The sequence below is a fragment of the Alexandromys fortis genome, unplaced genomic scaffold (assembly GCF_014885135.2).
Source record: "Alexandromys fortis isolate MF-2015 unplaced genomic scaffold, M_Fortis_MF-2015_v1.1 scaffold_380, whole genome shotgun sequence".
In the NCBI taxonomy this organism is placed as follows: Eukaryota; Metazoa; Chordata; class Mammalia; order Rodentia; family Cricetidae; genus Alexandromys; species Alexandromys fortis.
Window position 1 is genome coordinate 41658 of NW_026068270.1, and position 27047 is coordinate 68704.

General features: G+C 44.3%; 2 protein-coding genes across 4 annotated transcripts in view; both read left to right on the forward strand.

Annotated features, from left to right (window-relative positions):
* Nucleotides 1-8867, forward strand: part of LOC126494570 (zinc finger protein 431-like) — a 34104-nt gene extending 25237 nt beyond the window's left edge. The window contains exons 6-7 of one of the 3 annotated variants that reach the window (XM_050131996.1): nt 96-156; nt 1675-8867. In XM_050131996.1, the coding sequence (XP_049987953.1) occupies nt 1737-3098 (1362 nt within the window). In that variant the 5' untranslated portion in view covers nt 96-156; nt 1675-1736 and the 3' untranslated portion in view covers nt 3099-8867. Of the gene's footprint in view, nt 1-95; nt 161-1674 lie in introns of those variants that run through there. The other 2 variants (XM_050131995.1, XM_050131997.1) reach the window with 2 other exon arrangements.
* A 9174-nt stretch (nt 8868-18041) lies between these two features.
* Map6d1 (MAP6 domain containing 1) lies at nt 18042-27008 on the forward strand. Its single transcript, XM_050131993.1, has 3 exons — nt 18042-18412; nt 22719-22836; nt 23470-27008. The coding sequence occupies exons 1-3, from the start codon at nt 18042-18044 to the stop codon at nt 23545-23547; spliced, it is 567 nt and encodes a 188-aa protein (XP_049987950.1). The 3' UTR covers nt 23548-27008.
* Nucleotides 27009-27047: the final 39 nt, after the last annotated feature.

A 27047-nucleotide genomic window follows, 5' to 3' on the forward strand; every position in this document is an offset into this window, starting at 1 on the left:
TGATCAGGCATGGTTCGAAGGTTTACTGGGGATAGTAACTTAAATTTTAGACAATTTTTGTAGTATAACATACATTTTCTGATACTATATTTTAGGTTACAGTTGGGAAGATCATAACATTGAAGAAAATTATCAAATTTCTAGAAGACAAAAGAGGTAATTTTCATGTGCAAGCAGACACAAATGTGGCTCTGAAGAAATTGTAATGTGTCCTGGAAGTTTTCAACCAAAGCAAAAGTGTAAATAACCACAGCTTAAAGGTCATTGATGATTAATAAGCTCTCGCAAAACCATATACCTCCATTTAGGTAGGAGAATTGAATTTGCAAGGCATTTTTTAAGAAAGAAGACAGAGGATAATGCCTTACTAGATATCGCCATTTGAATCTTTGTCCCATGAGAGCTATGCTGTAGAACTGTCCGTTGCAGTTGTCTCAGGCTACTCATATTACAAAGGATAACACATTGAAGTGGAGATAGATAAATCTCCAACACTTCTACTAAGGAAATATTCCACAGTCAAGCTAGTATTATTCTTAGAGTTGTGACTGTGCTATGTTTAATGAGATGGTCAGTAGATTCAAGAGTCAAGGTGCAGTGGTTGTAGAGAAACCTTAATCACTATACTATGAGTCTCTGAGGAACAGAAAGTCAAACTGTAAATTCAATCTGTAAACCTTTTATTTTTTATATTCTCTTTAGTACTTATGTTATTCTGGATACACGTCATTTGAGCCCAGGGATATGCAGAGATGTAACATACCTATAGTAGGAGGACTCTTGTTTGTATTAGGAGGCCGCTCTTTCGTTCCCAGCTCCCCTTACCACAGAATAACTCAGAAACTATGACTTAAATCACTGCTTGGCCAATCACTTAACCGTATTCCTATCTACCTCTTACGTCTAGGACTAACCCATTTGCATTATTTTATATTTTACTGTGAGGGTATGGCCTACGGGCAATGTTCCAATAAGCAGCTTACATCGTTCCTTTATGGAATGTCCATGATATCTACTTGACTCCGCCTTTTTTTCTTCCAATATTCAAATTAGTTCCCACCTAACTTTACTCTGCCCTACCACAGGCTAAGGTGGATTCCTTATTCATTAACCAATAAAAGCAATAAATATACAAAAGGACCTCCCATATCAATACTTCTCTCACAGGACAATTGGAAGATAAGTAGCAAGCAGTCCTTATGTTGAGTATACTTTCCGTATTTGATTCAAGTATATGATTGGTTTTCCAGGTTCATTTTTAATCTATCAACAAACTCATATTGAATAAAAGCCATATGAGTTCTTTGACTGTGTAAATACCTCTCATTGTCCCAGCTCACTTAACAAGTGTAGTATGATTCAGAATAAAAGGAAATTTGTGGATACCATAAGTGTGTTAAACCACTGGGATTTTCCAGTTCTCTTCACATGTGTGGTAGACCTTATGTAGAGAAAAGTTTCTCTAAAGGTGAACCATGTACTAAAGGTATCCTCAAAGATACAAGGCATCCTTTAATGAAGGGAAACAACATGAGTTTAAAGAGTAATAAAACCTTAATGTCTAATTCCTATTTAAAATTGGAGCACATTGTAAAATTAGTTCATGCACATATAAAGATTCAACATTTGTATGGAATGTGATAAAGCTTTTACATGTGCTAATTATCCTTACAGGAACTATAGAAACCAAACTGGAGAGAAACCTGAATACACTCAATGTGCTGAAGCCTTTGCATATGGCTATCATCTTCAAAAACATGAAAAACCACATACTAGAGAGAAACCCTATAAATGTAATCAGTGTGGTAAAGCCTTTGCATTTCGTAGTAATCTTCAAAACCACGAAAGAACACATACTGGAGAGAAACTGTATGAATGTAATCTGTGTGGTAAAGCCTTTGCATTTCCTAGTAATCTTCAAAACCACAAAAGAACACATACTGGAGAGAAACCCTATAAATGTAATCAGTGTGGTAAAGCCTTTGCATTTCGTAGCAATCTTCAAAACCACGAAAGAACCCATACTGGAGAGAAACTGTATGACTGTAATCTGTGTGGTAAAGCCTTTGCAACTAAATGTGATCTTCAAAGTCATAAAAGAACACATCCTGGAAAGAAACCCTATGAATGTAATCAGTGTGGTAAAGCCTTTGCACGTTGCAATTCTCTTAAAATTCATGAAAGAACACATACTGGAGAAAAACCCTATACATGTAATCAGTGTGGTAAAGCCTTTGCACATCACAATTCTCTTAAAAGTCATAAAAGAACACATACTGGAGAAAAACCCTATACATGTAATCTGTGTGGTAAAGCATTTGAAGTTCAACATACACTTAAAATCCATAATGAAATACATACTAAAGAAAAACCCTATGACTGTAGTCTGTGTGGTAAAAGGTTTCATTATCACAGTCGTCTTCGAACGCATGAAAGAACCCATACTGGGGAGAAACCCCATGAATGTAATCTGTGTGGTAAAGCCTTTACACGCCTTAGTCATCTTCAGAGTCATAAAAGAACACATACTGGAGAGAAACCCTATGAATGTAATCAGTGTGGTAAAGCCCTTTCTTGTCAAAGCTCTCTTCGAAGGCATAAAAGAATACATACTGGAGAGAAACCCTATGAATGTAATCTGTGTGGTAAAGCTTTTAGACATCCTTCTTTTCTTCGACGTCATGAAAGAACACATACTGGAGAGAAACACTATGAATGTGATCAGTGTGGTAGACCCTTTGCATATAAATTTAATCTTAAAATTCATAAGAGAATACATACTGGAGAGAAACCCCATGAATGTAATCTCTGTGGTAAAGCTTTTTCACTTCCATATAGGCTTAAAGTCCATAAAAGAACACATATTGGAAAAACACCCTATGAGTGTAGTCTGTGTGGTAAAATGTTTCATTATCACAGGCATCTTCAAATGCATGAAGGAACACATATTGGAAAGAAACCCTATGAATGTAATCTATGTGGTAAACCTTTTGGACGTCTTAGTCATCTTCAGCGTCATGAAAGAACACATACTGGAGAGAAACCCTATAAATTTAATCAGTGAGGTAAAGCCTTTTCTTGTCAAAGCTCTCTTCTAAAGCATAAAAGAACACATAACTGGAGAGAAACCTTATGAGGAAAGAAGTGTGGTAAAGCCTTTGCATGTCATAGTTCTCTTCAAGATCAGGAGGGAACACATACTGGAGAGAAATCCCATGAATGTAATCCATGTGGTAAAGTCTTTGCATGTCAAAGTGTTCTTGGAATGCATTAAAAAACACACACACACACACACATAGTGGAGCCAAAGCCTATGAATGTAATGTGTGTCTTACAGTCTTTGCAAATAACAGTCATCTTCAATGGCATAAAAGAACAAATACTGGAGAGAAACCCTCGGAATGTTATCAGTGTGGTAAAGCCTTTACACGCTTCTTCAAATGCATAAAAGGACTCATACTTGAGTGAAACTGAATGCAGTCAGTGTGGTGAAGCCTTTACTGATCACAGTTATATTCAAAGGCATAAACGAACTCAGTCTGGAGGAAAAACTTTCTAATCAATGTGGTTAATCCTTTGTATCATAATAGTCATCTTCAATTGCGTAAAAGAACACATACTTGAGAGAAATCTTATGCAGTCTTCAAAATCATGAGAAAAAGTCATCCAATTTTGAAACTCCATAAATGTCCTCAGTTTTAAAAAGTTTTTCAGCCATAAAATTTTTGTGTACATTCAATTTGATATCGACTTTGCATATTAAAATTGTCATTGTTACCTAGAAAGGATACTGATGTCTATTTATTGTAAAGTATTTGGTAAGATCTTTAGCCAATATTCTTACTGTGCTAATATTTTGTTTGTGCTTTAACATGTAAAACTTACCTGAAGGTCAGAGTGCTGTGATAGGCTATAGTTAGCCAGAGAGTGCAGGCAGTGGTGACACGCATCTTTAATTCCAGCAGTCAAGAGGCAGGGGCAGGTGGTTCTCTGTGATTTCTAGGCCACCTTGGATACACTAGATTGACCGCTCTAAAAGAGAAACAACAAGGCAGTTGTGGCTCACATATTTAATATTGGAATTTGTAAACCATGTGCCATTAATTCTAGCACTTGGGAGGTGGAAACAGGATGGTATATGGCTTGGCAGAGAGAAGAACATAAGGCAGGAGGAGAAAGGAGATCAGCCCATTAAGACTGAGGATTTGTAGAGACAGGGTCTTCCCCACTTTGTTCTGAGGATTTGGTAAAGGTAAATAATTTCTCTGTGGCTTGCCCCCTTTTTTAAATATTTATTTAGTATGTATACAATATATCTGTATGCCTGCAGGCCAGAAGAAGGCATTATAGATGGTTGTGAGCTACCATGTGGTTGCTGGGAATTGAACTCAGGACCTTTGGAAGAGCAGGCAATGCTCTTAACCTCTGAGCCATCTCTCCAGCCCCTGTGGCTTGCCCCTTTATTTCTGTGATCTTTCAGCATTTACCCTGATATCTGAGTCCAGGTTTATATTACTAAGACTAGAAATTGTGCTACAACTTACAAGCAGTCAAGCAACAGTAATTTTTCTCTAGAAATAAATTGACAGTGTCAACAATCTCTTCAAGGATTATGATGTCCGTTTTTGTATTGTGTGCACTGTGAAACACATAGGAAAAATGAATTCATGAATTTTTGATACCTTATGTGTAGGCTAAAAGGTTAGCCATGGGAATACATTCTGACCTTGAAACCAGGGCCAAGCAAACTTGCTTTGCCCCTGAATCCAGAGCCAGTAAAAGAATCACACTCTACCTTTGACCAACTGAACACAAAGTCACTCCGTATGCTTGAAACCAACCAATCCCTGATCATGAAATCTAGCCAATCTCTTTTTTTAATTGAGCAATTTATGTCTGACCGATTCCCACCCTGAAAATCTTATCCATGGAAAATCTCTGCCATAAGCAACTCTATATCAGCCCTCTGGTTGTTGAGTTAGCAGCTGCCCTTTTCTACACTTGGAGAGGCAGTCACTCTCCTGGATTCCTCCCTCTCAAATAAATCTCTTGAGTGAGTTTTGAGTAAAGACCTGTCTCTGGAGTTTATTCTTCCAAAAGAGAGTCCCTGACTGATGGGTTGACCTCATGACAAAAATGGCTGAGTAATTGCTGTATAATGTTGTGGTTTATAGCACTACCTTGATGTGGGAGTGGTTTCTTTCTAATCTGTTGCTTTTATTGGTTAATTAATAAACTGCTTGGCCCTGATAGGACAGAAAATTAGGTAGGCGGAGTAGACAGAACAGAAGGCTGGGAGAAAGAAGCTGAGTCAAGGAGTCGCCATAATTCTCCCACTCCAGGCAGACACAGGTTAAGATCTTTCCTGGTAAGCCAGCTTGTGGGCTACACAGATTATTAAAAATGGGTTAGATCAATATGTAAGAGCTAGCGAATAAGAGGCTGGAACTAATGAGCCAAGCAGTGTGTAAAAGAATACAGTTTCTGTGTAATTATTTTGGGTAAAGCTTGCCGGGTGGCGGGACGCAGCCCGCTGCTCCTACTACACTACCTTATCTTATCATATCTATATCCTACCTTTTGCTTTTCAAAGTAGATTCAATCTACCCTTTTATGCCATTGTATCTTATCCTACTTTTTCTTTTTAAAACAAGAACCCTCAATCTAATCAACTTTATTTAACTCTTCTTCTGATTGTAACCAATAACAACTTATAACTAACCGTCCCCCCCAAAATGATAATTATCCATAACTCATTATAAGTGGAGGTTGTTCTTTTGTTTCTATTCCTAGCTTCTCAGACTCAAATAATCATACAGAACCTATATTAATTACAGCACTCCTTGGCCCAGTGGCTCAGGCTTACATTTTAAATTAACCCATTTTTATTCTGAGGCAGTGGCTTACTGGGTAAGGTTCTGGCATAGGGGTCCATCGGTAGTTACATGGTATCTCCCTGACTCCACCTACTCTCTCTCTATCTCTGTTCAGATTTGTTTGCTTCTCTCAGTCCAACGTGGTGGAGGCATCTTCACCACCTGCGAGCCATGCTTCCTCAACTCCAAGGACACAGCAGGTCTGTGTTGCCAATAAGCAACTTGTACCACACTGGTCACAAATCTAATTTATTCCATTTAAGTGCAAGACCTCCCCAAAGACCCAGAGTTCATTCTTGCTACCAGAATGAACCAGGAAGTCATTAACAGAGCTGTGCAGTTTTTGTTGCTATTGCTGAGTCAGGAAGCTTTCTCTTAAAGAAATCATGCTACTGCTTGCTTCTAGCAAACAGAGCCCCAAGAAATGCTGCTACCATGAAGCTGTGCTTAACCCTGTTTATGTGTGTGTGTGTGTCTAGAATTCCTTCCAAAGGTTTTATGTGGATCTAGTTGTCCTATGTTAGCATGCCATTTTGTGTGCAGAGACTGTGCTTTTGTTTCCCAGCTGCTCAGATCCAAATAATCACACAGAAATGAAATTAGAATACTACATGACTTATTAGCTTAGGCTTCTTATTAAGTAACTCTTACATATTAAATTAATTATTCTGTGTATCACCACGAAACTGTGGCCTACTGGGTAAGGTTCTGATATCAGGCTCCTTTGGTATCTACATGGTGTCTCCCCGACTCTGCCTAGTTTCTGTATATCTGTTTGAATTTTCCACCTGGCTTTTCTCTGCTAAGCCATTGGCCAAAATAGCTTTATTCATCAAGCAATAAAAGAAACACATATACAGAAGGACATCCCACATCAACCCATTGAATGACCAAGAAAACACCCACCCTACCTTTTGAGAATGAGTTTCATATTTTAAATTTATTTTCTGCTGTCTGGGGGCAATGGCATCTTTGGGGGATTTTGAGAAGGAAAATTTGGGTTAATTGTCAATTCCTGGGAGAAGTAGCTTTATCATTTGCTTTCTAGTCTCTCTGTAATGGGAAAGTGCAAGGATTGTCCCAAGTCCTAGCAAGAGTAGTTTATAGGGCTGGATCATCTCAGCTAGCACCTTGAAATTCTCCGGAGCAATTTGTATTCCAAAGCCAAGCTTTAGGTGGTGTTTTCAGCATGGGGGTGTTATAGTCCTGGTGGAATTATCATTGTAGGAGTCCATCCTCCTTTTGAAGACTCTAAAGGTGGCTGTTAGGTGTGGTCATGGTTCACTGTAGAAAACTGATATAAACGCAAAGCTGAAATCATGTATAAGAAGGTAGATGAAAGCTTTTTCTAGAATGAGTACTCTAAGTGACCATTAATATCATGACAAGTTTAATATGTATATATTAATCTTATAAAATGTATACCTTAAGAAAAACCATTGAAGAGTCAATATAAAGCCAAAAGATTAGGATATTTCTTGCAATAATATAGTCCTTAAATGTTTGTTTTTCTGTCCCATATCCGGTGACTCTTCTAGCATGCCATAGAGATTTTGGATTTTACTTTAATGAGCATGCTTGTGGTTAGAGAAGGAAAGAGCCACACTCCAGATCCAAAGCCAGGTTTAGTTTTTAATTGCATTGGAACTCCAGAAAGATCATTTGCACTATGTTTCTGCAAATAATAGCAGAAACAAACACCTCGGAAGATTTATGAAATTTTATCCTGTTGGAAATGTGGTATACCAATAGGCCAATTTTCTTTCTCTCTCTCTCTCTCTCTCTCTCTCTCTCTCTCTCTCTCTCTCTCTCTCTCTGCTTTTTTTTTTTTTTTTTTTTTTGATTTGTACTTTTTTCTTCAGATGTCTCATTTGTTCTCCTGAAAAGAGAAAAAACAAAATTGTTCCTCAACCCTAATTTTGGGGAGGTTTTCTTTTGGCAATTTATTCCTTTTCTTTTTTCTTTTGAGACAGCTTTTCTCTGTGTAGCTTTAATGCTTGTCCTGAAACTAACTCTTATAGGCCAGGCTGGCCTTGAACTCACAGAGATCCGCCTGCCTCTGCCTCCTGAGTGCTAGGATTAAAGGTGTGTGCCACCACCACCCAGTATTAGCAAGTTATTTCTGATCAAATGAAAAACATTTATCAGGAAGCTGGAGAGATGGCTCAGTGGTTTAGAGTACTGACTGCTTCTTCCAGAGGACCCTGGTTCAATTCCCAGCACCTACATGGCAGCTCACAACTGTGTAACTCCAGTTTCAGGGAGTCTGACACCTTAATACCAACACACATAAAATAAAGTTAAATAAATTATTTTAAAAAAAATTTATCAGTTTTTTAGGTTAGGTTAGATTAAATGGTCATGCTGCTTGATGAACTATCATCTCTTCTAATTAAGAGGTGCCTTTTGCTCAAATTGAATCTTTTATCAATTTTGATGCCATCCATAGCTTTTCATCTTCTATGGAAACAAAAGCAAAATCCCTTCCCCAATATTACACATGTCCTGGGACAAGTACTATAAATGTAATTATTTAACATGTCTAAGGAAGAGGGTTCTAGCTTTTCCTGTATTGTGGATGGTAGGCTTTTATCTTTTTGCTTTATGTCTGGTATCCACTTATGAATGAATACATACTATATTTGTCTTTCTGGGTCTAGTGGGAGATCACTGACTCTAGACTGACAACTGGGTAGCTGCTAAGGACTGAACTAGGCCCCCTGAATACAGGTGACAATGGTGTGACTTGGGCAGTATATGGGGCCACTGACAGTGGGCCCAGGATCTAACTCTAATGCATGAACTGATTTTGTGGGGCCCAATTTCTATAGAGAGACACCTTGCTCAGGCTAGGCATGGCACGGAGGGCCTTAGTCCTGCCTCAACAAGGTGATGAGACAGACTTAGTTGACTTCCCAGCAGAGGCCTTACTCTCTCTGAGGAGCAGATGGGAAGGTGGGGGAAGTGAAAAGTCGGAGGAGGGGAGGGAAGGGAAACTGGGATTGGTATGTAAAAATAAATAAATAAAATTTTCTTGATTTTTCATAAAATATTTGTGTCATGAATACCTTAAGTTTGATAAAGAAAATAATCTTAAGACATGTCTGTTGTAACTTGGTTTCCTAAGACAAATTTCCTAGGCACTGAATGATAGAAACCAGAATATTTCATGAAAAACTTGGACAACTTTACAAAAAAAGTAGTTCCTGCCACTTTTGCAATAAAAATCTGTGATGGTTAATATCAAATTGACAGAATATGGAACCACCAAGAAGTAAGGTTCTAGGCACAGCTATGAGGACTAGTTTAGGTTAGCTTTTGCCCATGGCCTTGAGGTACTATCATGGTTAGGTTAGTAGAAGTGGTAATATCTACCCCAAATTCTTAGCATCCACACCCTGGGCATGGTCCCTGGACTCCTAAAAACTGAAGAAGTGACCTGAGTACAAATATTCATCTTCTCCTTTACTCAATGACACTAGTTTCCTCAAGATCCTACCACCAAATGTCTCTGACATGATGGACTATCCCGAGACTACACGCCAAGTGCATCATTCTCTAGTTATTTTTACTTAATCAAAGAACTATGACAATAGTCTTTTTAAATGGTCACCCAAAGAGCCTATTAAAGGGCAGTGAGTGAAGAATGCCAATGATGCTGAGACTGCCTTGAGTTGGAGTTGTCAGCTATGACACATTCCAAACAACAGCTCCCCATAATGATAATGATGGAGCCCCCCTTTTTTAGATAGTTGGTGTTGTGTTGTCCTACAAGGTACCTCTGTGATTCTCTACAAACTTGGTCATGGGAGATGAACTCTAAAAACTGAGACTTTAGAAAAAGTGAAGTCAGCAGAAGACTGAAAGCACTTCCTCTCTCACACAGGGAAAGTGGGAAGAAATGATGACAGGATCAAACCGACACACATGTAAGTGACTTTGACTTGAGCTGCCAGGGGAGGCCAGAGAAACTGTCAAACATTGCATCCTCCAAAGACCCAGTGTGAGTCAAGAACACATTCGAGACTGTAAAATCTAACTATGGAGTGAAATCTATTATAAAATAAATAAATGTGCTATACAATGTAAAATATAGTAAATGTAAGACGTGAAAAATTATAATATAATATGGTAAGATTGGAAAGACAGAAGATATGTTTTATAATAATATTTTTCTAGAATATAGAAAGTGGAAGGAGGAAGGGTACACTCAAATGGAACAAACTGGAATCTCAAAGTTGCTCACACAAGGCTCAAGTCAAATCACTAGCCTAGAAGCATCACCTCAGATCCCTGTCGTGGTTCATAGTGGCTGTGTTCAATCTCTTGTTGAAGAATTCTCTTATTTCTGGACAAAACCAGAAAGCTGAAACAAAATTTGTTAAATTCTGTAAGTGGTTTTGGATAAAGGTTTTCAGTAGAATAATGGAGAAAAATGGGGAAGAGAAGTCAGACATAGTTCTGTGGATTCTGGTCTCCAGTTCCTGAGAAGATTATAGGCAGGAAAACTAGCTTGCCAAGTCCAGATATAGCTTCAGGCAGCATCCTTCAGTAGTTGGTTATGTAGGACACTGCGATGCTTCATGGTATTTGCTCAGTAGGGTGTTCTGCACTCACTGCTGGATGAAACATAAATATGCCATTTTTATATAAACGTTCTTAAATTATAGCTTTATCTCAATTCAGGTAACTGGGAACAATGAAGGAAAAGATTATCAAGCCAAGGAATGTCAAGAATATAAATCTTTGTTGATTAAGCGTGTCGTAGCCTCTTTTGTTATTTTTCACCTATTTGTGGTTATGAATCCTGTTCTTTTTAATCCATTTGCTAATGCTAATCTTTTGATAAAACTGTATCCATTATTTAGACTTAAAGTCAATAATGCTATTGTAGAACTAACTGCATGGTAATAATACAGCTCCTAGAAAGTGGAGCATGGCTTTGTCCTCCAGAGGTCTTGGTGTTAAGTCATTGTTTTTAATGATCCTAAGAAAGAAAGCAAAAGGAAGGAAGGCAGTCATTCAGGCATAATCCAGCACACATATGCTTGTACACAAGCCTACACAAACACACACACACTCATGCATGCACACATGCATATGCACACACACACACACACACACACACGAGGGGAAGGGAGGGAGAGATAGAGAGAAAGAGAGAGGGGGAGAAAGAAGCAGGTCCAGGCTTCTGACCTCAGGGTCCTATTTATACCTAACTACACAAAAGTGATACTTTGACAAAATTAGTTATATTACATCACACACCAATCACTCTTTACTGTGGAGTTCCCCTGACATCCAGTGTCTGTCATTTTGTGGTGATTCATATAGGTCCTTGAATGTCAGGACCTATATCTTAGCTGACTCATACTGGATAGCCATATCAATGCCTTGTTGTCTAAACAAAAATATCAGGGGTCCTTCGAATAAAAATAGCCCCCATAGGCCTATAGGAGTGACACTATTAGAAGGTGTGGTACCTACTCCACACCTGGTTGGGGTAGGTGTGGCCCTGATGGAGGAAATGTGTCACTGGGAATGGGTTTTGAGGTGTCAGATGCTCAAGCCAGGCTCAGTTTCATGCGCTTTTCCTGCTGCTTGCTCATCCAGATGTAGAATTCTCAGCTTGTCTAGCACCACATCTGGCTGTATGGAACCATGCTTCCTGCCATGACAATGAACTAAACCTCTGGAACTATAAGCCAGTCCCTGTTAAATGTTTTCCTTTATGGAGTTGCTGTGGTCATGGTGTCTCTTCCCAGCAATAGAGACCCTAACTAAGACAACGGCATACCTTTTTAGAATATTTATAGTCAGTGCAGTGTTGCAGGTGGATCTCTGTGAGTTGGAGCGCAGCCTAGTCTACATAGTGAGTTTCAGGCCAGGCCAGCAAAAGCTATACAGTTAGTTTCTGACTTAAAAAAGGTGTATGTATGGTGTGTGTGTGTGTGTGTGTGTGTGTGTGTGTGTGTATTCCTGAGTGTATCTATTACATCACATGTGTGCAGGAGTCCACAGAGGTCAGAAGAGAGCACCAGATCTCCTGGAGGTCCTGGAAACTGAACTCAGTTCCTCTGCAAGAGCAGTAGGTGCTCTTAACAGCTGAGCCATCTCTCTAGTCCATGGAATATCTTTTAACCGACGCAAAAATGTATACACACACTTGGCAAAGACTGTTTGTTTGTTTGTTTGTTTGTTTGTTTGTTTTTGAGGCAGAAACTTAATATGTAGCCCTGGCTGACCTGGCACTCACTCTGTAGACCAGATTGAGCTCAGATTCACAGAGATCGGCCTGCATCTCACTCCTGAGTGCTGGGATTAAAGGTGTGCGCCACCACACCTGACTGTTTTAATATTTATTTACCTGTATTTTGTTATGTGTATGTGTCAGAATGTATGCGTATACACCATGTGCAGAAAGAAGCCCTCAGAAGTCAAAGGAGGGCATCAGGTCCCCTAGAACTGGAGTCACAGGGGCTTTGAGATGTCACATGGGTGCTGGGAACTAAACTTGGGTATTCTGCAAGAGCAGCCACTGTTTCTAACTAAAGAACCACCTCTTCATCCCCTTTAAAGAGAGTTTTAAATGTCTGCTGAGCAGACCCTTCTACTGTGCTTGTGGGAGTTTATGCTCTGCTGAGCCCACAAAATAAAACTGTATTTCAAAGTTTAAAAAGTTTGTGGCCAATTCTGACATCACAACTGGGGACTTATGACTGGCAGTGAATGGGGAGTGTCTACCTTGAGATGAACAAGTTCCTCGCTTTTCACAGGATGTGTTGAGAATTATCTAAATCTCGTAGGGAGAAGTAATGACCTCTGGGATGGCAGCTGTGGGCCATCTGAGGCAGCCACGTGGGTGGTTCCTGTTGTGTGGAAGGATGAGGTGATTTACTCTTTGGTGCCAGTGAAGAGCACAGGCTCACAGCCTGGGAAGACTCACAATGTACCTGCCCCCAAAGGCCTCCTGATCCAAGGAGTGAGAATACAGAGGGCAAAGTCTTGCCACCGACCTGTGAGGAGACAGTGCATCTGTCTCTACGGTGGTCTTTGTAATGCTGCTGATGTCTGGACTTCTAAACACTGAGTGGAATGTTCCAGGGTGTGATGGCATAGGCTTTGAACTGCAGGAGTTGGGAAGCCAAGACAGGCCGATCTCTATGAGTTTGAGGCCAAGCAGCGATACATAACAAGATCTTATTTCATGGTCTTTTCTGCTCTGTTGAAGCTGTAAATGCACTCTCCCAGGCTCCTGGGGCACTGGACAGGAACTAGGACAAGACAGGGGAGCAGTACTGGAAAATAGGAGCACATGTTAGTTATTACTGACATGTAACTGCGGGTGGAAAAATTCAAAGAGATGTGCTGTTTTAACTTGTCAGACAAGGCTCAGTTAAGAAACAAAAACAAAAACAAAACAGTTCATGAGGCATAATGAACAACCTGAGGCATAATGAAGAAGGAGGCTCCTTTGGTACTGACCTGTTCTTTGTTACCTCCTGGGCCCCAAGTTGGGGAAACCATCCCAATCTCCCCATCCCTGGCACAACTATCTGTTATTCTATATGCTGTGCTCTCATGTTCACAGCTCTGTACCCAAGATACCCTTTGTGTTTAAGGAGCTGAACAACTGTCTGGACGCTCAGGGGCAAGATGTTAATCCTATGTGACTAGGCAGCAGCTCCTATGGACTAATAACAGTGGGAGTGATAGGGACACTGTATATTCTGTATTATTAGGATTTGGGTGTCTTAGCAATTTTTATCACTGGAGAGCAGGCACGCATACTACGGCACACTTACGGAAGTCAGAAGACAGCTTGTGAGACTCAGTTCTCTCTTTCTAGCATGTGGATCTCAGGGATCTGACTTAGGTCATTGGGACTGACACTCCCTAAGCCATCTCCCTGGCTCCATATTCTGTAAGAGTGGATTTTACTGACTTTTGTAGAGAGGAACAGGAGTACATTATAAGACCACACTTGGGATTGAGGAGATGATTAAGTGAGTAAGCGTGCAAGCTCTAAAGGCATGAGGCAGGGAGTTTAATCCCCAGCACCCATGCGGTAGACATGGCTGTGCATGTCTGTAACCTCAGCATTGGTCAAGAGTCAGAAGGCAGGCGGTCCTAAGAGCTCAGTGTGGAAGAACCTTAACACATATACACTGCTATTTGCTCCGAGTTAACATTAACCTAGATATTCTCCAACTGGCACGGAGAAGGAATACAATACTTGGAGGTGTGACCACTTCCCCCTATTGTACAATGGTGGAGGAGGCTTTGATAATGGAGGAACACAAGACCAAAGGGACAAGACTAAACTTTGAAGGCAGATTTTTGCCCTGCTTCCCAGATGGCGGACACTGAGTAAACCGCACTGTAAACATATTTAAAGTTCTGGGATGGTCAGGATGGGATCTTTTCAAGTTCAGTGCTAGAGCATTGGGGAAGGCCATGTTTGCCACAGGTATCCTGGATGCTAGCGTCTCATGCTGCCCACACAAGCCTACATGAGGCCAGCCATGGCTTCTTTCCTAACTGTACACTGGGGGTATTCAGCACCCCTAGCTTGGCCTCTCTGCTGAGGTTTGATCTCTGCCTTCAAGGCCATTTTTTCCCTGGGTGCCACTTGGCTATGCTGTCCCTGAAGGGAAGGGTTCCCTGGCTGCTGTCTCTCCTCCCTTACACTCATTCTCTGACAGGAACCTCTGTGGCTTCTGTTGTGGTGTGGGTCTTCTGAGCTTCAGACATTCTGTGCCTTCATCTCGTCAATGTCTGTTGAGGCACATTGACGGTTACAGTGGCCCCCACTGCAGTGCACCTCAATACTGCTGGCCAAAGAAGTGAGGTCTCCTGAAGCAGAGGCCTCAGATCTATTCAAGTTTTCCATCTTTGGGGGCTGAAGAGATGGCTCGGTGTTTAAAAGCACTGAGTGCTCTTCTTGAGGACCTGGTTTGATTCCCAGCACCCACCTTGTGTCTCACAGTTGTCTGTAACTCCAGACAACCTCTTGGCCTCCTCTGACACTACACACAAGTGGTACACACATGTGCAGGCAAAATGTTCATACACATAAAACAAATAAAATTTCCATCTTTAAAATGATTTACACTTTAAGCCGGGCGGTGGTGATGCATGACTTTAATCCCAGCACTCGGGAGGCAGAGGCAGGCAGATCTCTGTGAGTTCGAGACCAGCCTGGTCTATAAGAGCTAGTTCCAGGATAGGCTCCAAAGCTACAGAGAAACCCTGTCTCGAAAAAAAAATTACACTTTATTGTTGGTGGGAGGAATTCACATCACATGTGTGGAGGTCAGAAGAGAATTTGTAAGAGTTGGTTCTCTCCTTTCACCACACGGGGTGTCTGGGGCTCAAATTCAAGCTATTAGATTTGGTGGCAGGGCTTTTACCATCCAAGTGCCATCTTGCCATTCCAGATTTCCCTGCCTTGCTTCCTAATCCTAGAAGCCAGCTCTTCCTCTCCACTCCTGTGCCAAGGCTCTAGTGCAGTCCCCATTCTCTCCAGTCCCAGACTATTTCTCCAGCTGGCACCGAAAATGTCACACTGCTCCACGTGACTGACAGAGTGTCAGAAATGCCATTCCCTACTGTCACCTAGGAAGAACTCCTTGTATGTCTGTCCAGGCCAGCCCTGCTCTGCTACCCTTCAACCCTTCTCTGACTCCTCCCCAGGACTAGTCTTCTTCTCTTGGACAGGTGAGCCTAACCTCAGCCCTCCCCGTTTATACCACCTGGGCTAACATTCCTCTCATCCAGCACACAAAATCTTGAGGGCACTCAACCCTAGCAAGAAGTAAGTTTGATGAACGAACAAGTAAAGGGGTCTGTGGAGGTAGCTCGGGTAGCTCGGCTCGGGGATGCACGAAGTCCTGGGTTCAATCTCTAACACCGAAAACCATAATTTAAAAGGTGTGTGTGTGTGTGTGTGTGTGTGTGTGTGTGTGTGTCTTGACAGGGTCTTATGCAGCCGAGATGGGCCTCAAACTTGCTTCTGATCCCTGTCTCCACCTTTCATGAGCTGATTATAGACAGACACGCCTAATTCCCAGCCTTATCTTTTCTGTAAAACTATTTACTTTAAAATTTTAATTTAAAATGTTTTACAGGACTGGGAAGATGGCTCTGTAGTTAAGAGCACTTGTTGCCGTGGCAGAAGACCTGATTAGTTCCCATCATCCACATAACCATCTATAGGTCCAGTCTGGGGGATCAGACTCCCTCTTCTGGCCTCTGCACATGGTCTGCATATATACATGTACTCAAACACATAAAATAAACACATATTTAAAATGTTTTATTGTATTTGCTTGTTTATCGTGCCTTTGTATGTAGGAGCACACGCCATAATTCACCCAGAGGTCACAGGACAATGTGGGGAAATCAGTACTGCTTCCATAATGTGGATCCCCGGGCTTGAACTCTGGGCTTGGTGGAAAGTGCGTCATCTTTACCCACTGCGTCATCTCACTGGCCATGAAACGGCCTAGACGTCAGGCGCCCCGGTTCTACGCCTTCTCCCCCCAGACTCTCACCCAGATTGTAAACAATACTTTGTCTTCTGAAAGAAGGAAAGAAAGAAAGGAGGGAGGGAAGGACAGAGGAAGGCAGGGAGAAAAGGAGGGAAGGAAGGAGGAAGAGTGAAAGAAAGGAAGAAAGAGAAAACGAAAAAAGAAAAAGGATTCCCTTTTCCCTGATGGGAAAGTATCTTGGATATATACAATCCTCCAGAAAAATGAACTTATATGATTAAAGGGCAATTCCTTTCCTGCTGTGAAACAGCATATTGTTAAAACAAACCAAAACCAAAACCCGAACAAACAAAACAAACTCCTCCCCCCAAAAAAACCCACCCCATGCTCACCTGCCCCTGGTGTTTTGTAATTTCTTCCTTTTGACTTAAAAAACCCCACCCTAGCCCTGCGGTGGTGGTGGTGCATGCCTTTAACCCCAGCAGGAGCAGAGGCAAGGGATGGATCTCTATGAATTTGAGGTCAGCCTGGTCAGCAACTTGCAGGACAGCCAGAAACCCTGCCTAAATACAAAACAACAAACAACAAAAACAAAAACCCCTACCCTGCCCTGCTTCTGTACCAAGAGTCTCTGAGGCTTTCTGAGTCTCAATCAGCCTGCTAATCAAAGGACTCACTGTATACCCTTCATTGGCTTGGTAAGAGCGGTGATCTGCAGCTTTCTCACAAGGATCATTTCATAACTACTAACCCTCTTCTGTCGAGCAGACTAACCCAGGGCCCAGCTCTCAGTCCACAAAGTTTGCTCTGGGTGAGGAGAGATAGATACTTTCGGGGTCCCCATGAATGCGCCTTTGACAAAAGGCTTTCCGAGCTCCAGGCTTAACTTTGGTCAATATGAGGCCACAGGCTTGAGCTGTTAAACCGGCAGTGGTATGCCACGCCGGTAAAAACTTCTAGCTAATGAACTTAGGGAGATGAGCTAACCAACTGACCGGGGTGTGGCGGTCCTCTGAGACCTTCCAAGTTCTGCCAGAACTTCCGTGTAACTAACCCAGCTTGTATGGTTGACTGCAGATCGGACCCACTGAAAACGCTTTTCCAGGGCAGCTGGGTGTTGTCTCTGTTAAACTGATCTTCAGCCCGGAATACAGCACGAATGCACAGCAGGGAAAGGAGTTTGGGGGTTTTAGAACCCAGGGAGAGGCTGATTGGAAGCTAATGGCAGCTCTTAAGGAACTTAAACCAGCACTTAAGCTCTTAAGCACTTAAACCAGAACAGTAAATGGCAAATGGTGATTAACGGGCTGACTCAAATGTGTTTTTCGGGAAACATGGCCCAAGTCTTCCCTACAACACCCTACCCGTTGCCCCCCAACTTCCACCCTAGGTGATTGCGGCGTCCCCTGGCACAGGTTAGCTCTGTTCCGCAACCCCAGCAGAGTCCGCTGCACCTGCCACCTGTGCCCAGCTGCAGGCAGCGTGATAGCGAGGAACTGCCTCCCTCTGCAAAAACCTGATTTATGAGGTCACATTCGGGGAATGTTAGGGTTCAACCACCCAAGGCCGCAGGCAGTTTAAGGCTGCCCGGAGGCCGTCCTTGTGGGGCGCCCGGCAGCGCGGGGGCAGCGGGCGGGCGGGCGCGCGCAGCGCGGGCGCGTGGCCGAGCGGCATGGCGTGGCCCTGCATCAGTCGTCTGTGCTGCCTGGCCCGGCGCTGGAACCAGCTGGACCGCTCGGACGTAGCGGTGCCGCTGACTCTGCACGGCTACTCGGACCCCGGGAGCGAGGGGCCGGCCGCGGACTGCACCGCCTCGCGTGGGAGCCCGTCTGTCGCAGGCGCGCGGGAGCCCAGTCGCGCCGTGCCGCTCACCCAGTACCAGCGCGACTTCGGCGTGCGAACCGCGCGCGCGGGGACCCGGGATGAGCGCGTGCCCGGGTCGGGCGGCCGCAGGGGCCAGTCTTCGGCGACCCCCGCCCGGGCGGTCTACGTACTACCCGTCGGGGACGCGGACGCAGCTGCTGTAGCGACCACGTCTTATAGGTGGGTATCTGGCTGTGACAGGGGAACGCTTAGAATCTCGACCGTGTGGTGGGAGGAAACTGACACCCAAAGCGGGATGGAGGAAGGGATGACACGGAGCCTGGATACCTATCACAGATCTAAAGAGTGGCAGGGGAGCCTCTTGGTTATCTCTTTGGTCTCTTGACACTGCCGGCATGGCCTTGCCTTCTCAGCTGCTCCCTACCCTGGGATCCAAGGTGAATGGCACCTCAAAAGGGAGTCCCAACCCCACCCTATCCCCGTTGATCCTCCTTCCCTCTCAGATTACTGCCCTTTAACTTGGGAGGGATGAGCGCAGAGGGCTGCACACAGGTCAACCCCACAGAGCCCAAGGCCAGTGCACACTCCACACAGGTTTTTTGCCCCCCTTAGCAGCTCGGCTTTGGATAACTGAGGACTTCCTGCATCCTCTTTCTACTCAGAAGAGTAATGCATGCTCATAGTGGGAAAATTAGAAATGACAAAAATGACAAATACCGCCCTTAACACCCTCACACCACCCCTCCCAAACAGATGGATCTTTTCTATTCTTCCATGGTGCCGTTCTTACTGGCACTTTGTTCAAAAGTCTTCAATATATGTTTGTGTGTGTGTGTGTGTGTGTGTGTGTGTGTGTGTGAGTATAGACAGACAGGCAGACATAGACTCTCTAGAGATGGAGGCAGAGACAAAGAGCAGATCAGAGGACAACTTTAGGATTCCAGGGATCCAAATTGGGTGCCAGGTTGTGTCAGGCCTTCATCCTCTGAGCCATCTCTGGCACACATTACTGTTTTTTTTTTTTTTTTAACCAGGTATGGTATTTGACCATAAAAAGATATTCTGAATGTTAATAACTGTGCTGTATGTTAGCCTTTTCTTAGGTACGCTATATATTCCAATTATTATTATTTTTTTACTCATTTGGTACCCCTAGTTTAGGACTAAACATTACAGTTATAGGTGTTTAAATACTTTTAGGAATTTTGTCATTTACATTCCTTAAAAGTGGGATGGAAACTTGGGACTAAGATGTACATGGGGGCTGAAGAGGTCTCTCACTGATTAAGAGAGCACACTGCTCTTACAGAGGATGGGGGTTCAGTTCCAACCCTCCACTCCAGCTTCAAGAGTACCAACACCTGGGGCATCCTCACTCACAGCACACACCCACACATAGATGCATGCACATACACATATATAAAAATAAATTTTACAACAGAATGCAAATGGCACGTGGGTCACAGCCCCACTGTCCTAATCTGGGGAAGTTATGGGACTGTCATAGGATGGGATCCAGTGAAGCTCTCCAAGTACAGATCTTAAATGTGTACATGCCAAAGAAGCAAAGCTAAGGACAGGCTCCCCATAAAGGCCGTGCTCTTTAAGGTACTTAATGGGTTTGTGTGGTGCAGGGCAGGCCTTGTGCTCTCTTACTCAAGCTGAGCTGTTAGAAGTTGGATGACACCGCTAAAGGCAAGGCAGACAGGGCCTTATGCTCTCAGCCCTAGCTGGAGTCTCCGCCTGCTGAAGCCACAGAGGAGAGATCTCACTGGCTCATTTTTCTTCCAGTGGTCCTGAGTGTGCAGCACCTTGCAATTCTAGTGGTCAAACAATTGGTGGGGTTTGCAGAGGAAGAAAGGAAACCATCCTTTAATACCACTGAATACTGGTATTCAGAAATACTGGTGCAAGCCTCTCTTCGTGGGGACTATTCCAGGAAAGGATGGTTAGGAGAAGCTGGGTAACCCACATGGAGGGCATGTGAGGCCTGAATGTCTTGCAGGCCTCTCAGCTCTGTTGAGGGCAAGGTGCTAGCTATTGCTCTCCTCTCAGCATACATGGCTCTACTTTCTGAGGCTCTGTTACTGCTGTCCCTCTACAAATGAGGAATTGAGCTGGGATGCAAGACGACGTGACTCTGAACGTCATGGAAAGGCATGGGACTCAGGCACCAATTTTGTTAGTCCCCTCAGGCTCTCATTCTTTAACATGGTTTAGACAGCTGGTCTTGGGCCACCTCCTTGGAGCCAGTTTCTCAAAACCAGCAGTGGAAAAGCACTGACAGATGGGGGCTGGCCTTACCAAGTGTAAATTCTGTCTTTGGAACCCTTTCTTCCCCTGGAATAGCAAGATCCTGGCTCCCAGTCCTCACTCCTTACAAAGCCCAGGAGCACTACTGGCTTTCCCCAGCACCAAGTCATCTGGCCTCTGGGACTGCCAAAGGTAGTCTCTAAGACCAGGCTGGAGTAATCACATCCTATATCCCATCTTGTAAGATGTATTTCATTCAAGCACATTGCTATAGGACTCAGAAAACACATCCAGGGATCCTAAAGATACCAGAACAGATCTGTGGACACTCCTGATCATAAATGCCATGGACCCTCTAGGCCTCCGTCTCTCCCTGCTAACAGGTCCTGCTTCACTTGGCTGTTGGTCTCCCTGAAAGGACTGGTCTGCCTTGTTTGTCTGGCTAGATGGGAATAGAAGTCCTATACAGGCAGCTTGGGGCTCTCAACCTTGCTAGTTCCTCCCAGAGTTTGCTTCCATAGTTTCTTCTAGGTTGGTCAGGTCCATGAAAGATGTGGGGAGGGGGAAAGACCTGCGTGTGGTGGCATATGCTTTTAAACCCAGGACTTGGGAGGCAGAGGCAGGTGGAATCTCTGTGATATCAAGGCCAGCTCTGGCTGCATAGCAAGTTCTAGGCCAGCCATTGCTTCGTATTGAAGCTTTGTTTTAAAAAAGAAACAACAAAAATGTGGCCGATGCTTTTAAGGAACATAGTGCAGTTTGTATTCTTTTTTCTTTCTTAATTTTGGTGTAAGCCATAGTGCACCTTTCTCCTCCCTGAGTAGCCCGGTTCTGATGAGTCCACTTCTGTCCCTGCTCTATTATGTCACAAGCACTCTGTGGAAACACCTCCTGCCACCACCCCAGGGACTGCTCTAGGCCTTCCTGCTTTGAGCCCCCTGCTGCCACCCCAGGGCAGCTGACTTAGCTTGCCTGGCACAGAACTTTGAAATAGTTGGGGACATTAGGGCATGCTCAGGGGGAGGTCCTGCCTTCCCGGGAGAAAGAAAACAGCATATGTTCTTAGACAGCTGGTCTTTGGAACCTTGATGCTTCAGAAGCAAAAATTATCTGACAGGCCCTGGCTCAGCTCTTCCTTATACCCAAGACTCTTCAGGGTTGGCCACACAGACGCCAGCTTCCCTTGCCCATGCCATCTGCCTGCCCAGCGAGGCAAGGTTCTGATGCTGCCAAGAAAAGACTCCTTTGTTGACTTCAGAGCAATAGCTGGGCCAGCGTAGGGGGAGGACCTAGCACAGCCAGGCACTGGCCCTGGCTGGGTGAGCCCTATGACTATGGTTAGGGGATGCAGCGGAGGGGAGGGGAGACTGCTTTCCTGAGTTTATCATTTAGTAGAGACACTGACAAAATTAAGAGGTCTGGATGACTCCAGGGCTAGAGAAATTGAGCCTTTTCAGTGAGAGACATGGAGCTAGATTAGCCTGTCCTTTCCCTCCAGGGAAATGGCTCATGGGCGCTCACACTATAGACCAGAAGAGGTGCGACAGGTCCCCTGGAGCTTGAGTGCCTGGTGTTGTGAGACTCCCGATGTGGGTGCTGGGCACTGACCTACCATTCATCCAGCCCCATGATTTACCTTCATTTTTTTACAACACATTGGTTGATACGTGGAAGTCAGAAGACCTGTGGGAGACAGTTCTTTACTTCCACCATGTGGGTCCTGGGAATTGAACTCAGGTGGTCAGATATGGTTGAGCCTTTTCCTCCAATTTGTAAGCGGATGTACCTTTACTGTGCTAAGATGGCATTTCTTTTGCACCTAAGTGGGCATGAAGGAGGTGATAGCCTTTACTGGTTCTGGGCCCCCTCAGTGGCCTGGCATCCAGGATAGGCTCAGGTCTCAGGAGGGCTTTGAGAACTAGGGCTTGTCTGTCTCTCTCTGTGTGTGTGTGTGTGTGTGTGTGTGTGTGGCAAATACTGCCTGATGTTCACCTGCATGACAATTTTCTGCCGCTGCTTTCCCCAGCCTACATGGCTGAGGTTTCTTGGTGGAACACTCAGAATGGTAGGGCAGGCTACCCCCGAGCTACCTTACTGAGTTGGTCCATCTGCCTGGAGCACCTGGTATTCTGGTCCTGCTTGTGTAGGAGGATAAAGGATCATTAGGAACTGAAGCAGGCCCAGGAATGAACAGGGCTTGGTCTTTCAAGAAGCTGGGGCGTGGGGAACGACTGGCCCTGCGCAAGGTTATTGTAGGAATTGTCTGTTGCAGGCAGGAATTCCAAGCTTGGACTGGAGTGAAGCCCTCAAGATCCACAAAGGCCAGATCGGCCAGAGTCATCACAACACACAGCTCTGGCTGGGACCCCAATCCTGGGGCCAAGTTCCAGGTCAGCCTGAGGGTGGCACTTCTGGGGCTGTTCACCAGGACAGGGGTCAGAAGACAGATTCTGGTAGCATCAAATGGCATGGTGGTTAAGGACAACAGTGCCCAAACAACTGTTCCTAGCAACAGAAAGGCTACTCAGCTGCTGGCTAGGTGGCTTCTCAGGCACTCACCAGAGAGTGCCAGAGTTCAATTCCCAGGACCACTCTACCCTCTCTGGTGAGCAGCGTCTGTCTGCCTCCTAAACCCCAGCATGCCCCTGACGAATAGAGCTAGACTTTCAAGGGTGGGATTGTAGCTCAGTGGTAGACTGCGTGCTTAGCACCCACAAAGCCCTGAGTTCCAGCCTTAGCACAGCCCTGTTCCCTGCAAAAATACCAAAACCTAAGCTCTGTGGTACAGGAAGACCATGCCACATGTGAGGCTTGGGGTCCCTTGCTGTGACTGCAAGGACAGTTAGCATCTTCTCTCCAGCTAAAGATAAAGGGAGCTCACGTGACCCACCATAGTAGTGACAGCTCATTTTGCTAACTTCCATTGCCAGCTCCTGCAAGGGGCAAGGAATTCTTTTCTCAGAGCCAAGGGTTGGGGCAACTGGAGTTAAGAGTCCACTGATGTGGCCACGACTTTATTTTAGGTTCCAGAAGTGAGAAAATTCACACCCAACCCCTCAGCCATCTTTCAGACATCGGCTCCCCGGACTCTCAATATGTGACCAGTGGAAACCAGTGGAAACCGTGGCTGCTGGGAAAGCTGCGGCCCTCCAGAAGGGGAACTGGCTTGGTCCTTCGCTGACTGGAGCAGCATGGCTGCCGACTCTGCCTGTGGTGTGGAGTGGAGGCAGACGGCACACCGGCAGAACACCACCAGCTGCACACAGCCTCTTCGTGTGTGGGGAAAACTTGATCTTTTAAATTGCCATTTGGCACCTTTCAATTTTTAAATATGAGGTTCAATTCAGCTGTGACCTGAACTGCTCCAGACTGAAAAGTATGCATATATCAAGTCCTTGGTAGACCAGTTACCAACTTTGGGTGGTTTTTCCAAGATGCATGTTAACTTATTTGATAGCCTATGGTAGTCCCAGGCAGTTTTCTCATCTCTTTCTACAGTGCCCCACATGCTTACATTAAGAAATCTTAGCCAGGCAGTGGTGGCACATATCTTTAATCCCAGTGGAGACAGAGGTAGGGAGAGCTCTGTGATCTTGAGGCCAGCCTGGTCTACAGAGTGAATCCCAGGACAGTCAGGGCTACACAGAGAAAACTTGTCTCAAAACACATACACACATGGGGTAAAAAAAAAAAAAAAATCAACCTTAGGTTATCAGGAGGTAAGAGGATCTCTATGAGCTCAATGCCAGCCTGGTCTACATAGCAAGTTCTGGGAGGGCCGGGGCTACATAGAGGGGCTGTGTTTCAAAAGAACAATAACAATATCTTAAGTTCTTAAAAAATACACATGACCACCTGCATATGAGTCTCATGGTGGTAATATATATACCCAGGCAGAAATTTCATTTATTTCAATATATAACACAGAGATGGAAATATATCTGTATATATATGAAATACACACAGTGGTGAAATACATCCAGGGAGAAGATCATCCACACGGTTTCACTTTTCAGATGTAATTTTTCTAGCCAAGATGATCACGTTTCCAGGATGAGTGAAATGTTGAAAGCATGAATGCCATTCGCCCCGTATTTCTAGAGGCTGAGCCCCGTCCTACTAATTTCATCTGTCTCCCCTCAACTCAAGGACTAGAAGGGACTACCATGCACATGTGTGAGGAGCTGGGAGCATGTCTGGAAGCATCCCCTACAGGCACCTTGACCAGCCTGCTGACTCCTCAACTTTGGTTAGGTACTCACTACCCCATTGTGGGGAACAACTTCTGCCTTTGGAAAACTCGTCTTCATAGGTTTCAGTCAGACTGGCTGTGTGGAACAAGCCCAGTCTCCTTTGCACAACCATCTCTCGAACACTAGAAAAAGACGATGTCTCAAAGGCTTGGCAGTGTTTGGTAAGAACTGTAAGGGTTTCCTTCAAAAGTCAAGGCAGGGGAGGCAGCTCAGGCCTCCCACACAGCATCCCCTGCCTCCCTCTTGCCAGCCCAGGAAATGCTGAGTCATTCTGAAGGGAAAATTGAAACCATATGCATATACCAAAGGCCCCATTACTCTAGATTTGTCAGTTTGCATGCTCAGTGTACCCGAGAGGGAAGAGACTGCCTGCTGGGTAGCTAAATGTAGGCAATGAGCAGATTAACAGTTTACTAAAATGCAAAAATGTGCTGGACTTAAGTTATAAATTCAAGTATATTTTTTCCCAATCATCTGGTCTCTCAATAACGACTTTAATGTAGTGCGACTATGCTAATATCCTTGACAATTAGAAACCCTTCTTCTGAGGCTGTAGTTGACTCGTGTTGCATGTGGTACATACCTTCATCCCACTTCAGCTCTTGCACCCGTAAGTGGGAAAAGGGACCATCTGTGCCACTGCTGCTTCCGCACTAGCTGGGACAACGGGAGCTTCCATTTCTGCATCTGAAAGTGAGGTTGCTACTGCCTACACCTTGCCTGGCTTGCTAGAAATATCCAATTCTTAGCACAGTCAAGTCAGCCAAGCATAGGTCCTGAATTGTCCTTTCCTGCTTAACTCTCTTCCAGGTGCTTCTTGGTCCCAACTAAGAGCCTCTGGCTGTACTCTGCCAGTGACCATATGCCATGCCCAGCAACCCCCACCCCCCACCCCCCGCATTCATCCTCTTGGTGTGAAATGCACAGCCCTGCTGCATTTGGCAAGTATAAAACACACTTGTCTCTTTCTGACACTGTAGCACTGCAGTGGCCATGGAGTGAGGTTGACCTCTGCTAGGTCACAGGTTGTTTAGAACCTCAGCAATGTGCCACATAGCTCTGCCCACCAGCCCTCCTCATTCCAGATGGGAATTAAAACACAAAGCTCCATGGGCAACCCAAGAAGCAACTAAGACCAGTATCAGTCATGTTCTCTTAGTCCTGAGTCCATCTCATACACACAATGTGCACAAAGACCAGCGAGATGCACTGGAGGATCAGCAGGGATCATCTCTGACGAGTATGTGTGTGTTTCACTCTGTGCAGGTATGTCAGTGTGTTCCTGTATGTGCAGGGTACACATATTGAGAACAGGACACCCAAAGTGTTTTTCAGGTATCTTTCCCTTTTCTCATTAGTCTCGAGGTCACCAAGTAAGCTAGGCTGGGTCTATAGCAGGCCTCAAGGGATCTGCCTCTCTCTGTCTCTCTAGCATTGAGATTCTAAGTGTGCACCACCATGCCTACCTTTTCTATGTGGGTTCTAGTGACTGAACTCAGGTACTGCACACACTTCATCAACTGAGCCACCTCTCCAGTCCTAATTTTTAAAAATACTTTATCATACCTAAAATTACTATAAAATTTAATGATTTTTATATTCTGTAAGTTTTTGAAAAATAAAGAGCAGTTTAATCTGAGCAAAGAGTGTTCGATATTAATTATCCCATAACCACAGTGAGCAATTTGAAAACGGCCTCAATCAGCTGTCTGGACATTATGGGGCCGACTAAACCCAAAGTCCTCAGAGTTCTTTCACACGCTCTTCCCTCACTGTGCTGTACAGGACAGAACTCCAAGACTCCAGGCTTCTGTTGGATGGAATATGCCACTCACCTGAGAACCAGGGAGGGGCTGTCAGCACCCACCCTGACCTATGCCCCAGCTAACCTTAGTCTCTGGGGTTCTGCTTTTTCACTGGCTCTCTGTGAAGTTGCTTCCCAGCAGGCTACCTCTGTGGACTGTATTCCTCAGCCTCCTTGTAGAAATTCCCTTCAAAAGCCACAGATTTCAGAGCCTTTAGGTTTGTAGTGTCTTCACCTTTCCGCAATTTTTTAAAAGCCACAACACCAGATGACAATAAAAGGACCGTCACAGGAGTGGCTTTCAGACCTCAGCACAGACCAACTTTAACTCAGCAGATAAACCAGTTTATTTATTTGACTGTCTCTGCTTTTTTTTTTTTTTTTGTGAAATTGAACCCATTTATGAATCTTCCTTAAATTGCTTGTATGAAATAATTATGTCCATGGTCACCAAACAAAGTGTTTTCTGTTTTGTATGTGACCCAAATGTATCTGTGGTCCTTTTATATTACAAGGCTGCAGAACTTTTTTGAAGGAAGGAGAC

What these genes read in the sequence shown, in the direction of transcription:
- Map6d1 (XM_050131993.1), top strand. Translation starts at nt 18,042, where the DNA reads ATGGCGTGGCCCTGCATCAGTCGTCTGTGCTGCCTGGCCCGGCGCTGG. An exon ending in GTAGCGACCACGTCTTATAG is followed by an intron (nt 18,413 to 22,718) that starts GTGGGTATCTGG and finishes TGTCTGTTGCAG; the next exon opens with GCAGGAATTCCAAGCTTGGA. An exon ending in ATCCTGGGGCCAAGTTCCAG is followed by an intron (nt 22,837 to 23,469) that starts GTCAGCCTGAGG and finishes ACTTTATTTTAG; the next exon opens with GTTCCAGAAGTGAGAAAATT.